Here is a 14,567-nt window from a genome sequence, read left to right as displayed (position 1 = left end):
CAGGTACACTTTGACCTCTAGATGGTGCAATGTGATCACAGTTTCAGTAGTGACAGGGGAAACATGAACTTTCTCTGCACTTCTGATTCGCGCTCCAGACATTCAACTTCAACCACCAGTCAAATGTGGGTCAACCAGATTATCTGATGCAATCGTTCACCACGATAGCACACGTACTGCACGGCTCACCAACGTCTTGCCAATTAGAAAACACTCTCCATACAACATTTTCCCGATGTATCATAATATGATATAATATATAATATGAGTCATGATATCCAATCAAACAATCTAATGTCTCAGAAAAAAAGGTAACACTTGAAGTCTTGATATATTTGCAGCATTTAAATAAAGTCACCGAAAAAAGTAAGGTATTGTAACGACCCTGGATTTATAAACGCGGATATCGACTCTGCCACGGGAGCATGCTTTTGGGGGCACAGTCGATGTCGCGCTGGACTTCGGGTTAGAAGGTTGAGGGTTCGAGACCTGCTCCCTGCCTGTTTCATTACAGTATGTAGGAACTTAAGAATCCATAACTATTTGGAACTCTGTATTGGTCATAGGTCAAACTTACAGTATGAGTATTACCTATAGGAAGCTAGCGTTTAAACATTGACATTTCTTGAGTCAGTTGTTTTCCTGCTTCCAAGAAAGCACATGGCATTCTCATAAACATCCGCTGTCAAAGCAAAAGCAACAGCAGTCGACCTCTCTTCAAACTTTATTCATACATTATGTAATTGGCACAAAGCCAGCTGTCGTTTTGTAATGGATATTACAAACAAGTTCAGGAATTAGCTATGTGTGTGACCCTTTATTCTGAGATTGTTTACCAAGTCTGTCTTCAACCCTAAATTAGTTTGACTCATGTTTGGTGTTTTACGGAATATTAATTTCATGCTACGGTTTCTCACTAGAGGGCGCTTTTCTCATCGCAAAGCAGTAATATCACCCACGCGAAGCTACAGAACAACAGTTCTGATTAGAGTTCCATTACACTTTCGTTTCCATGTCCTGGTGCATGTCACATACTGAATGAGTTGATGAAGAGCCAGGGTATATTGGTTGTTATTATTACTTGTTATAAGCATGTATGAGCCTTTACGATCAAATCAAATCAAATGTTATTTGTCACATGCGCGGAATACAACAGATGTAGTAGACCTTACAGTGAAATGCTTACTAACAAGCCTTTGACCAACAATGCAGTTTTAAGAAAAAATACCTAAAAACAAAAAAGAAATAAAAGTAACAAATAATTAAAGAGCAGCAGTAAAATAACAATAGTGAGGCTATATACAGGGGGTTAATCGAGGTAATTGTGGTAATGTGTACATGTAGGTAGAGTTATTAAAGTGACAATGCATAGATAATAAACAGAGTAGCAGCAGCGTAAAAAAGGGGGGGGGGGGGGGGGGGGGTGTCAATGCAAATAGTCTGGGTAGCCATTTTATTAGATGTTCAGGAGCCTTATGGCTTGGGGGTAGACGCTGTTTAGAAGCCTCTTGGAACTAGACTTGGTGCTCCGGTATCACTTGCCGTGCGTTAGCAGAGAGAACAGCCTATGACTAGGGTGGCTGGAGTCTTTGACAATTTTTGGGCCTTCCTCTGACACTGCCTGGTATAGAGGTCCTGGATGGCAGGAAGCTTGGCCCCAGTGATGTACTGGGCCGTACGCACTACCCTCTGTAGTGCCTTGCGGTCAGAGGCCGAGCAGTTGTCATACCAGGCAGTGATGCAACCAGTCAGGATGCTCTCGATGGTGCAGCTGTAGAACCTTTTGATGATCTGAGGACCCATGCCAAATCTTTTCAGTCTCTTTAGGGGGAATAGGTTTTGTCGTGCCCTCTTCACGACTGTCTTGGTGTGCTTGGACCATGTTAGTTTGTTGGTGATGTGGACACCAAGGAACTTGAAGCTCTCAACCTGCTCCACTACAGCCCTGTTGATGAGAATGGGTTATTTTTCCTGTAGTCCACAATCATCTCCTTTGTCTTGATCACGTTGAGGGAGAGGTTGTTGTCCTGGCACCACACGGTCAGGTCTCTGACCTCCTCCCTATAGGCTGTCTCATCGTTGTCGGGTGATCAGGCCTACCACCGTTGTGTCATCGGAAAACTTAATGATGATGTTGGAGTCGTGCCTGGCCATGCAGTCATGAGTGAACAGGGAGTACAGGAGGGAACTGAGCACGCACCCCTGTGGGGCCCCCGTGTTGAGGTATAGCATGGCGGATGTGTTGTTACCTACCCTTACCACCTGGGGGCGGCCTGTCAGGAAGTCCAGGATCCAGTTACAGAGGGAGGTGTTTAGTCCCAGGGTCCTTAGCTTACTGATGAGCTTTGAGGGCACTATGGTGTTGAACGCTGAGCTGTAGTCAATGAATAGCATTCTCACATAGGTGTACCTTTTGTCCAGGTGTGAAAGGGCAGTGTGGAGCGCATTTAGGCAGGTTAGTGTTATTGGGTACAGGGACTATGGTGGTCTGCTTGAAACATGTTGGTATTACAGACTCAGACAGGGAGAGATTGAAAATGTCAGTGAAGACACTTGCCAGTTGGTCAGCGCATGCTTGGAGTACATGTCCTGGTAATCCTTCTGGCCCTCCGGCCTTGTGAATGTTGACCTGTTTAAAGGTCTTACTCACATCAAGTAAGAAGCAAAAAAATACAAATACAATTGTTTTAGAAAAAAATGATGAAAGGAAATATATACTGTACATACAGTGGCTTGCAAAAGTATTCACCCCCCCTTGGCATTTTACCTATTTTGTTGCCTTACAACCTGGAATTAAAATGGATTTTGGGGGGGTTGTATCATTTGATTTACACAACATGCCTACCACTTTGAAGATGCAAAATATTTTTTGGGGTGAAACAAAAAAATCAGAAAACTTGAGCGTGCATTACTATTCAGCCCCCCAAAGTCAATACTTTGTAGAGCCACCTTTTGCAGCAATTACAGCTGCAAGTCTCTTGGGGTATGTCTCTATAAGCTTGTCACATCTAGCCACTGGGATTTTTGTCCATTCTTCAAGGCAAAACTGCTCCAGCTCCTTCAAGTTGGATGGGTTCTGCTGGTGTACAGCAATCTTTAAGTCATACCGTCATGGGGCGGTGCACAATTGGCCCAGCGTCGTCCAGGGTAGGGGAGGGAATGGCCGGCAGGGATGTAGCTCAGTTGGTATAGGGTTCGATTCCCACGGGGGGCCAATATGAAAAATAAAGTAATGTATGCACTCACTAACTGTAAGTCGCTCTGGATAAGAGCGTCTGCTAAATGACTAAAATGTAAATGTAAAACCACAGATTTTCAATTGGATTGAGGTGTGGGCTTTGAGACATTTACTGTCTGGGCCATTCCAAGACATTTACATATTTCCCCTTAAACCACTTGAGTGTTGCTTTAGCAGTATGCTTAGGGTTATTGTCCTGCTGGAAGGTGAACCTCTCAAATCTCTGGAAGACTGAAACAGGTTTCCCTCAAGAATTTCCTTGTATTTAGCGCCTTCCATCATTCCTTCAATTCTGACCAGTTTCCCAGTCCCTGCCGACGGTATCCTCGGGGTGATGAGAGGTGTTGGGTTTGCGCCAGACATAGCGTTTTCCTTGATGGCCAAAAAGCTCAATTTTAGTCTCTTCTGACCAGAGTACCTTCTTCCATATGTTTGGGGAGTCTCCCACATGCCTTTTGGTGAACACCAAACGTGTTTGCTTATTTTTTTCTTTAAGCAATGGCTTTTTTCTGGCCACTCTTCCGTAAAGCCCAGCTCTGTGGAGTGTATGGCTTAAAGTGGTCCTATGGACAGATACTCCAATCTCCACTGTGGAGCTTTGCATCTCCTTCAGGGTTATCTTTGGTCTCTTTGTTGCCTCTGATTAATGCTCTCCTTGCCTGGTCTGTGAGTTTTGGTGGGTGGCCCTCTCTTGGCAGGTTTGTTGTGGTGCCATATTCTTTCAATTTTTTTATAATGGATTTAATGGTGCTCCGTGGGATGTTCAAAGTTTCGTATATTTTTTTTATAACCCAACCCTGATCTGTACTTCTCCACAACTTTGTCTCTGACCTGTTTGGAGAGCTCCTTGGTCTTCATGGTGCCTCTTGCTTGGTTGTACCGCTTGCTTAGTGGTGTTGCAGACTCTGGGGCCTTTCAGAACAGGTGTATATATACTGAGATCATGTGACAAATCATGTGACACTTAGATTGCACACAGGTGGACTTTATTTAACTAATTATGTGACTTCTGAAGGTAATTGGTTGCAACAGATCTTATTTAGGGGCTTCATAGCAAAGGGGGTGAATACATATGCACACACCACTTTTCCGTTATTTATTTTGTATAAAACATTTTAAACAAGTTATTTTTTTCATTTCACTTCACCAATTTGGACTATTTTGTGTATGTCCGTTACATGAAATCCAAATAAAAATCCATTTAAATTACAGGTTGTAATGCAACAAAATAGGAAAAACACCAAGGGGGATGAATACTTTTGCAAGGCACTGTATTATATATACAGTATATATTATATATGTAAACTCAGCAAAAAAAAAGAAATGTCCTCTCACTGTCAACTGCGTTTATTTTCAGCAAACTTAACATGTGTATGAACATAACAAGATTCAACAACTGAGACATAAACTGAACAAGTTACACAGACATGTGACTAACAGAAATGGAATAATGTGTCCCTGAACAAAGGGGGGAGTCAAAATCAAAAGTAACAGTCAATATCTGGTGTGGCCACCAGCTGCATTAAGTACTGCAGTGCATCTCCTCCTATTGGACTGCACCAGATTTGCCAGTTCTTGCTGTGAGATGTTACCCCACTCTTCCACCAAGGCACCTGCAAGTTCCCGGACATTTCTGGGGGGAATGGCCCTAGCCCTCACCCTCCGATCCAACAGGTCCCAGACATGCTCAATGGGATTGAGATCCGGGCTTTTTGCTGGCCATGGGAGAACACTGACATTCCTGTCTTTCAGGAAATCACGCACAGAACGAGCAGTATGGCTGGTGGCATTGTCATGCTGGAGGGTCATGTCAGGATGAGCCTGCAGGAAGGGTACCACATGAGGGAGGAGGATGTCTTCCCTGTAACGCACAGCGTTGAGTTTGCCTGCAATGACAACAAGCTCAGTCCGATGATGATGTGACACACCACCCCAGACCAAGACAGACCCTCCACCTCCAAATCAATCCCGCTCCAGAGTACAGGCCTCGGTGTAACGCTCATTCCTTCGACGATAAACGTGAATCTGACCATCACCCCTGGTGAGACAAAACCGCGACTCGTCAGTGAAGAACACTTTTTGCCAGTCCTGTCTGGTCCAGCGACGGTGGGTTTGTGCCCATAGGCGACGTTGTTGCCGGTGATGTCTGGTGAGGACCTGCCTTACAACAGGCCTACAAGCCCTCAGTCCAGCCTCTCTCAGTCTATTGCGGACAGTCTGAGCACTGATGGAGAGATTGTGCGTTCCTGGTGTAACTCAGGCAGTTGTTGTTGCCATCCTGTACCTGTCCAGCAGGTGTGATGTTCGGATGGACCGATCCTGTGCAGGTGTTGTTACACGTGGTCTGCCACTGCGAGGACGATCAGCTGTCAGTCCTGTCTTCCTGTAGCGCTGTCTTAGGCGTCTCACAGTACGGACATTTCAATTTATTGCCCTGGCCACATCTGCAGTCCTCATGCCTCCTTGCAGCATGCCTAAGGCACATTCACGCAGATGAGCAGGGACCCTGGACATCTTTCTTTTGGTGTTTTTCAGAGTCAGTAGAAAGGCTTCTTTAGTGTCCTAAGTTTTCATAACTGTGACCTTAATTGCCTACCATCTGTCAGCTGTTAGTGTCTTAACGACCGTTCCACAGGTGCATGTTCATTAATTGTGTATGGTTCATTGAACAAGCATGGGAAACTGTGTTTAAACCCTTTACAATGAAGATCTGTGAAGTTATTTGGATTTTTACAAATTATCTTTGAAAGACGGTCCTGAAAAGGGACGTTTCTTTTTATGCTGAGTTTAGTATATATTTTGTCTTTTTTTTTACTGCAACCGCCAATCACAGGAGGACTCAGGAGCCTGCTCTCAATGAGTGTAGACAGCCTGCTGCTGCCACTCTGCTAATCATCAGATGGGGGGTGGAGAGGAGCTAGGAGGCCCACGTGGGTAACTGCCTTGATTGGGTAATTGATTAATTTAAAAAACTGCAGAATAAATAAATGTGACTGGTCAAATGTGTGAGTCAGGGGCTGGGCCCATGAGGCAATTTGTTTTACAAAAAAATTGATAATTAGGTTATTTTGTTTTATTATATTTTTTTATCCAACCACAGGAGCCCACTCTAAATGTTCAAAATACACCAGAGAACATAATTTAGCTACAGAGGATCAATAGTTTATCAAATGTATAACTGTGGATTCAGTTTTATCACAAGCACATACAGGTATCTGCCAAAAATAAAGGAAACACCAACATAAAAGTGTCTTAAAAGGGTGTTGGGCCACCATGAGCTGCCAGAACAGCTTCAATGCGCCTTGGTAATAAATTCTACAAGTGGACCTTAACCATGCCAGGAAATGTATCCTTTATTTAGGCAGTTATCAGAATGCCTACAGTCGGAAGGCCACAGTTTGTGCAGCGCGCACCAAATATGCCTTGTGGCCATAGACATATAACCCATAGAAGGGTTTTGTAACCTCTTACCCTGGCAATTAAAATGTTAAACTCATGGGTACCCTAATGTATGCCAGTCCTGATTTGAATGGGAACTGGGAAATGGGAATCATAAGGTGAATGCACCAATTTGTAAATCGCTCTGGATAAGAGCGTCTGCTAAATGATGTAAATGTAATTGAACTGCCACCTATGGATTATATTTCTATGGCTGGTTGTGGCTGTCGGTTTGCCTTTCGCAGATTTCAGAAACCTAGGGAAAAACGTAGTTTGGAAAGAAAATGCATACAGCTGAAAAGAGAAGACTAATCTGGCTGTAGAACCGTTAGAAACAAAAAATGTCTCAACAATTCCCAATGTTTTGCTAACAGCAGCACTGTTTTTCAAAGTAGCTCATCTTGAGATAGGTAACAGTACGCTAGTGCCACGACGAGCGCATCGGCCATCACCGGTTCATGAGTAGCCTAGCTATGGCTATCACCTTCATCATTAGGTGAGTCAGTGTGCCTATGATATACACTGACCATACAAAACATTAAGAACATCTGCTCTTTCCATAACAGACTGAACAGGTGAAAGCTATAGACCCTTTTTCAGTACACACTGGCATCATGCACTGATGGCGCGACTCTAGTCGGCAGTAAGAAAGCCATCGCCATTTGCCCCCATCCAACATTGCCTAGATTTACGTTTTTTTTAAACTTCTAAACAAAATAACTTTTTGGGGTTCTCATACGCTTACAATGATGTTTTGATTATTGCTTGAACAGTCGCTGAGATTATATTTGGTTGTGATCTTTGCAAAATAACTATTTTGGATGCAGAGGTTGTTAGCTAAAATGCTAACGGTCATTGATATAGGCTGTACTAGCCAAAGAGCCATTTTACTGGTTGAAGTTGAAATGTTTTTTAAGTATAATGCAGCTGATTTGCGATGATGACACAAACATTATATTAAGCAGGCCATTCATACGAGCCTTACAATCCAATTATCATCCAAAAGTAGTGTGAAATGCACTCATAAGTAACATGTAAATAGAGGCTTTGGGAAGCATTGGAGTCAACATGGGCCAGAATCCCTGTCGAGCGCTTCGACACCTTGTAGAGTCACTGTCCATGCTCTGACGAATTGAGGCTGTACTTATGGCAAAAGGGGGGAGGGGGAGGGGGTGCTCAACTCAATATTAGGAAGGTGTCCCTAATGTTTAGTATACTCAGTATATTTATTTCCTCCTAATATTGTACAATCTGTGTGTCGCTTCATTGGCCTGGGCTATTGTTTGTTTGAATTCAAGACCAATTGATCTCAGTTTGTCAGAGTAGTCACTCATTTAGGTAATTTGTGTGGTGTTCAAAAATATTCAGTGGTCTAAGGCACTGCATCGCAGTGCTAGCTGTGCCACTAGAGATCCTGGTTCGAATCCAGGCTCTGTCGTAGCCGGCCGCGACCGGGAGACCCATGGGGCGGCGCACAATTGGCCCAGCGTCGTCCAGGGTAGGGGAGGGAATGCCCGGCAGGGATGTAGCTCAGTTGGTAGAGCATGGCGTTTGCAACGCCAGGGCTGTGGGTTCGTTTCCCACGGGGGGTATGAAAAATAATAATAATAATGTATGCACTCACTAACTGTAAGTCGCTCTGGATAAGAGCGTCTGCTAAATGACTAAAATGTAAATGTAAATGTAATGTCTTCTGTCATGTAAATTACGTAGAATTGCATGAAAAAAACAAAGCCCCGGGGCCTATGATTTCTTAATCCGTCCCTGCCTATGCTGAGAACTTTAGAGTCCATATGTCAGTTATCAATATGTAATTGTGGATATTGGTTTGATAATAGCAGTGGACATCACCCCACATAAATCTCGTTAAAATGCAGTGCTGGCTACTTTTTCTAAGTGGGTTTCATGGAATAACAATCCTGAGGAAAATGTATGTAGTTATTTTTGATAATTTTGATTAACCTAATCACAGTGTGCTTCCTTGAAAGCATACTGAAGGCATGGGCAAGCCTATGTTGAAATATACCAAAGCAAGCTTGACCTCCAACAACTCTGTCAAATTGTTTCCCCAATACATCTGACATAGTTTGTAGAGCCATAACACTCATTTATCCACTACCAGGAGGGAAAATGTATATCTATGGGGCTGTAAAATAGACTATACTAAATCACATTATAGATTTGAGAGCTCTCCTTCCTGTCCTGGGCTTGGAACGGTAATTTATTTCTCCAGACAAGCAGCTAGTCTAGCCACTCCTCCGAAACCCCCTTATCCGTTACAGCTGCTGAGCACTCGCGCTATCTTCTCAGCCACGAGGTGTCCACGCGCAGTTCCCGGGTGGTGATTGGTTAAAGACGACACAAACATCGTTTTCAACCAATGAGAGTGATGTGCATGCGCTGAGCCATAACTTGCATTCTGCTTCCACGTGCTCAGCTGAAGCGATCAACAACGCTGGTGAATCACTGGCTGGTCTCCTCATATAAAAGCTGCGCCTTCTTCGTTTATAGATCATAAAGTTAACATGAGAGTAGGTTATACCTGATGATAGTCATACACTAAAGCAAGCATTTTGCGCTGGTTCGGGGTCGTAGAACTCTGAAACCCACTCAGTCAATCATATTGACTTTGACTGTCTTATTGAACAACAAAACATCAACTTCGAATTGGAATAGCTCTGAACTTCTTGCATTTCAAATCTTCTTCGACTTGGATATCTATTCAATAGCGAACATGGTTGTTATGTCAAAGAGAGTGAAGACCTTCGAGGTTATTTTCAGCGATCCTAGCAAGGCTTTCTACTGCAGTGGAGACAAAGTAGCCGGGAGGATTGTGGTGGAAGTAGCGGAGGTGACGAAAGTCTCGGCTATGAGAGTGCTCGGAGTTGGATGCGCAAAAGTGGAATATGCCAAAGGAAAGCAGAAATGTCGACAGGAGAATGAGTACTTGAGATACGAAGAGGTTGTTCAACTTGATGACCAGCCAGCTGGTAAGATCCTCATTGAATTATCCCCTGCAATCAATATGATAAAGAATTTATTTTAAAGTTTAGCCAAATGGATGCCCATTTAGCTGGTGCTGCTGTTGATGATGATAGTGACTCAAAGATCAATTGTAACACGCATTTCAAATGTGAAGGTCACTGTAAGGATCGAGTTACAGATTAATGTGAAGGATTAGGTTAGTTTACCTAGCAGTTATATGGGTTGTTCTTTAGATTTAGTGTCCCCTACTTATGAGGAGTCATTGATTTAGAGTTGAATTTCACAGAATGATTGACTGGCCAATAAAAAACCTTCTGACAGCAGTAACTGAGCAGTGCATGGTCAGTCGATACAGGGAATCCCCTTATGAGGTGTCAAGCATTTAGTATCTATGTTTCACCATACTTGGCTGAGGGTGGCATGGTGTCCTTGGCAAACCTCCACGGCTTGGCTTGGCAGGAAGTTAACATAGCTGATAGTCCAAAGTAAAAATAAAATAAAGCAGCCTTTTGCCTGATTAATGGAATTGGCAAGATAAATCACCTTTTTATTAAATCACTTTCTTTTCATTTTCAGATCATGATGGATCTGTTATCCTTAGACCTGGCAACAAGTACGAGTACATGTTTGGATTTGAGCTCCCCCAGCAAGGGTAAGTCTATGCATTGGCCTGTATGCTTTTATTGAGTCCATACAAGAGAACTTCCTCTCTGGGTCTGTGGCTCTGTCTTATCTTTTCCTTTTTGTTTCCCCACAGGCAGATTGTGTCTTCCTACAAGGGCAAGTTTGGCTATGTCCAATACTATGTCAAGGCCTTTATGGAGAGGCCTGCTCAGCCTGCCCTGGAGTGCCAGAAGCACTTTGAGGTGGAGGAGCCCCTGGATGTGAACACACCAGATCTGCTGGTGAGTTCATCTCATTTATCACAAAGCCTGAACTGCAAAAGTAGAAACTTGAAGTCTGAAAGGAACAAATATTTAATAGTATTTCTGATACATAACATATGACATTCTGAAAGCATTCAGAGTGAGCAGTCTGTATCAGACTTTTCCCTTGAGCTATAAATTCAAATGTGGGATTACAGTCATGTGACATGCCCCGGGAACCTGTGTCACATCCTGCTCAGCTGCCTTCCTTGTAAAGCCTTAAAGCATGGACAGATTTGACCGCATGCTATTCAGGTCATAGGTCCTAGACGTCTTCAAATTATTAAGTTAACTTTGCATTTATGTGGACATGAAGGAAAATAGATATTGAATTAGAGCTCTCTAACATGGTTAAACATTTATGTTAAAGTGAGCCCCTGTGAAACCATGCTATCTTTTTCTCACCCTCTCTTCAGGCTCCTACAGGTGGCATGAAGGAGAAGAAGGTCACCTGCATGTTCATTCCCGATGGCCAGGTGTCCCTGAACGCCAAGATTGACCGCAAGGGGTTCTGTGAGGGTGAAGACATCTGCATCAGTGCCAAGTTTGAGAACACCTGCTCACGCATTGTGGTGCCAAAGGCAGCCATCATCTCCAAGCACACCTACCAGGCCAATGGTAGGACCAAGGTCTTCCGACAGAAGCTCTCCTCTGTGCGTGGCAACCACATCATCTCCGGCATGTGTGATGCCTGGCAGGGCAAGACCATCCGGGTGCCCAAGATCAAGCCCTCCATGCTGGGCTGCAACATAATCCGTGTAGAGTACGCCCTCATGGTGAGCATCTTGAGTCCCTCCAACTAGCATAATAGCATAGTGCTAATGGTTTTGGTGGTAAGCAGCCGTTGGGGAAATTAAGTGTATTTATTAACTGTCAAACTAATGCATCATACACATGCTTGTAATACTATGGTCATTACTCTAAATCCGCCAGTCCTTCAGTTAGATAAGAGGATAGCCAAGTGACCGCACTAGTTAGACATGCAGCCTTTTGAAATGGCCACTCGGCAAGTCTGGTTTCTAACGTTATCCCCTCTCCTCCAGATCTACATGCACATCCCAGGCAGCGAAAAGTTGATCCTGGAGCTGCCGCTGGTCATCGGCACAGCCGGGCTTGGAAGCCGCACCAACAGCGTGAGCAGCACAGACGGCTCTGTCAGCAACGCCTCAGCCAGCTGGGTGTCCCTGCGCATGCCTTCTGCTCCCCCCAGCTACTGCGACATCACCCGTGACTGCCGCCTGGACCAGCCCCTCACGCCTCTGCTGAATGACTACGATGGCGATGACAGCCCCATCTTCATGCACTCCCCAGCGTTCCAGTTCCCACCCCTGCCTGCCTACTCTGAGGTGAGTGTCTAAAAAATAAATGCAGAGTGATTAAGTGATAAGATATCTCCATGATGGTACTAGTTGAAGTGTGAATTAATTGATGAGCAGGTGATCTAAACCAAGCGTCTCTCTTGTTTCAGGTTGATGAGGAGTTAAATGGCAACGCTCATATGCTGCAGGTCTGCTGAACTACCTCGGCGCTTCCAGAACTCTGGGCCACTTTCGCCACTTAGCTCACTTGAGCAGAACATCCAAACTACTTATGGAGAAGTGTTGGACGGACTTTGGGAAGTGATGTGGTGGCGGATATCGGCGCTGGCCCTGCATCGAGAAAGGGAGAGGCTGTGACGGGCAAGAGGTTGAAGTGTTCTTGTGCCGGCGCTGTCGGCAATCTTTGGTGCACCACCTAAGCTGATCTTATTCTGTTTCCTCCTGGACTGTTGCTGTTCCGGTTTCTGCACCTGACTGTGACACAGACCTCGTGGTTTGCGATGTCTTGTCCATGAGTTTCCCACTGGGGCCAAGCACTTGTTCTTAAGTCCCAAACTGATTATGAATAAGCTCTTTGCTTGTTGGGTGTCCGTCCTTCATGGTGTATAGTCAATTCATATAATTCCTGTATTTCATGAAAATTTGGGATTTCATCTGAGGAACCATATTTTGTTTATTTCTAAAATGAAAGTAAGCAATTTTGTTAGGGACATTGTCAGACAGATGTTAAGAGAATATTTGTTGCTTTTGAGAATTGCGGCATGTTGAATATATATATATATATATATATATATATATATATATATATATATATATATATATATATATATATATATATTCCCAAGGTATCAAGGGACAATCAAGCATATCAAGTCCATATATTCTTCTGTACCAGTGTTTTTGAAAAATGTGTTCATTCTATGGTATAGCACTTTCTTATGGATGCATATTGTCTAGAACTGCCTACAGGAGATCTCCTGGTTTAGAATAGTTAGTTTCTCCGTGTTTAAAAAAAAAAAAAAATTGTTATGTTGAAGTGTCCAAAACAAAACTTCAATATATTGTGGCATCGCCTCACATGTATTCCAAATGAGGGCTGAATCACTAAGCCAAACTGGGGTGTATTTAGGCTGAACTACTCCCACATGCTCTGAGACATTGACAAATATACCTTATGTGAGAATAATATTGTCAATATATTTGGTGTTTCTCCTAGACAGCATTTCACTGTGGGATGCTTAAGCTGGTGCTCAATTTTATTGTTCTTCCTCAACTGAATGACTGTAAGACTGATCTGTGAGAACACGTATGCAATGCATCTTTTATATTTTGTGCATATCATAAATTAAAAGTATATTTTTGTATGAGACCCTATGGATTAGTTTTCTATTAATAAAAAGTTGAAATTAATCATTTGTTTCTTCCTTATTTGTGGTACAACCACGATAAGAGCAAATATACTTGGACCGGGATTCAATCTGATTGCGCTTTGTCTGCAATGCACGTTTTAAAGGCAATGTTACCACGTTCGCAGAGACCACATTCACAGTAAATGCTGCATATGGCGGCTAAATCGGAAATGGCCTCTAAATGGTGCATTGTCCAAATCCACGATTGGAATTAATCTCTGCCTTGCCCGTAAACTTCCCCTGCCCTACCAACTGAAGAAGTATAAACACAATTCTTTGGAAACATTCCCTTCATGAAATGGGTCAAGACAAACAAATACTCACTGTTTCAAATGAGTGGAGCGAATGCAGGCCTAGTTTAGCAGTGCTATGCATGGTGTATACACTATTGGGTTTGTGACCTCTTTCTCATGGTCTTTGGGAAGCTTGTCCTTTTATCCTTACTGTCAAGTTACCTCCATGTCTAGTGATCCCAGTTATGTTTTGTAAATAGAGGGAGATCAAAAGAACACCTGTCCCCAGGTTTTTACCCCTTCACCTCAATTATTGAACTATGTCCCAAATTAGATGGTTTTCTCAGTTTTGTCTATCTAGTGTGGGAATCCAAAGTCATGTCATTTTGCTTATATTACCTGAATGCAATGGTTATCCTACAAGCCTGTGGCCAGACTATTTTGGTAATTTGGCCTTTTAATGCTTGACTGCGGGAGACCGGCATAGATGGAGTTTGGAGAAGACTCCTTAATTGTTCGAGCCCTTGTCTGGTCAGTGATGGATGCAGTCAAGACTGAGGGCCCAAGAAGCATGCACGGGGAATTTTTCAGAAGCATGTTCTGCTCTGCATTTCGGTGCTGACGTGCCTGAGTGCTACTCCTGTGGGTTGAGCGATAAGGACCGTCGCTTATCTTCTCTCCAGCAGCTACACCTCCTCTCTTCTCTGACTTAACCTCTAAAGCCTATGCTTCATTTTCACTTTCTGTCTGAACATATAGGGTTGATCCTAAGTTGAGATCCGCAAGGCCTGACTCTTCAGACAGCATAGGGTCAACGGTCACATGACCTGGGGAGACCTTGACAAGTTTGTTTCCTGGGCGCATCCCTCGTTTCCATTCAGGCTCCTCTCACGTTTGTGGACACATGGCCTCACACAGCTCTGTAAGGTCACACGGACTAGCTACGTTAGTAGTAGAAGTGTCCATCCTCGTACCATGCCATGCTTTTCCATTGCCATTTCCGCCAACATCTGCACTAC

General features: G+C 43.6%; 1 protein-coding gene across 1 annotated transcript; it reads left to right on the top strand.

Annotated features, from left to right (window-relative positions):
* Positions 1-9,185: 9,185 nt before the first annotated feature.
* LOC311132052 (thioredoxin-interacting protein-like) lies at positions 9,186-13,316 on the top strand. The gene is made up of 6 exons (XM_084165220.1): positions 9,186-9,666; positions 10,238-10,313; positions 10,419-10,566; positions 11,004-11,363; positions 11,631-11,933; positions 12,056-13,316. Exons 1-6 carry the CDS (start codon positions 9,411-9,413, stop codon positions 12,101-12,103), a joined length of 1,191 nt encoding a protein of 396 aa, XP_084021346.1. The 5' UTR covers positions 9,186-9,410; the 3' UTR covers positions 12,104-13,316.
* The last annotated feature ends 1,251 nt before the right edge of the window (positions 13,317-14,567 follow it).

Source organism: Coregonus lavaretus, assembly GCF_964263955.1.
Source record: "Coregonus lavaretus genome assembly, chromosome: 7".
In the NCBI taxonomy this organism is placed as follows: Eukaryota; Metazoa; Chordata; class Actinopteri; order Salmoniformes; family Salmonidae; genus Coregonus; species Coregonus lavaretus.
The sequence above is the reverse complement of the archived record's forward strand: the minus strand, read 5'-3'. Positions and strand labels throughout refer to the sequence as shown.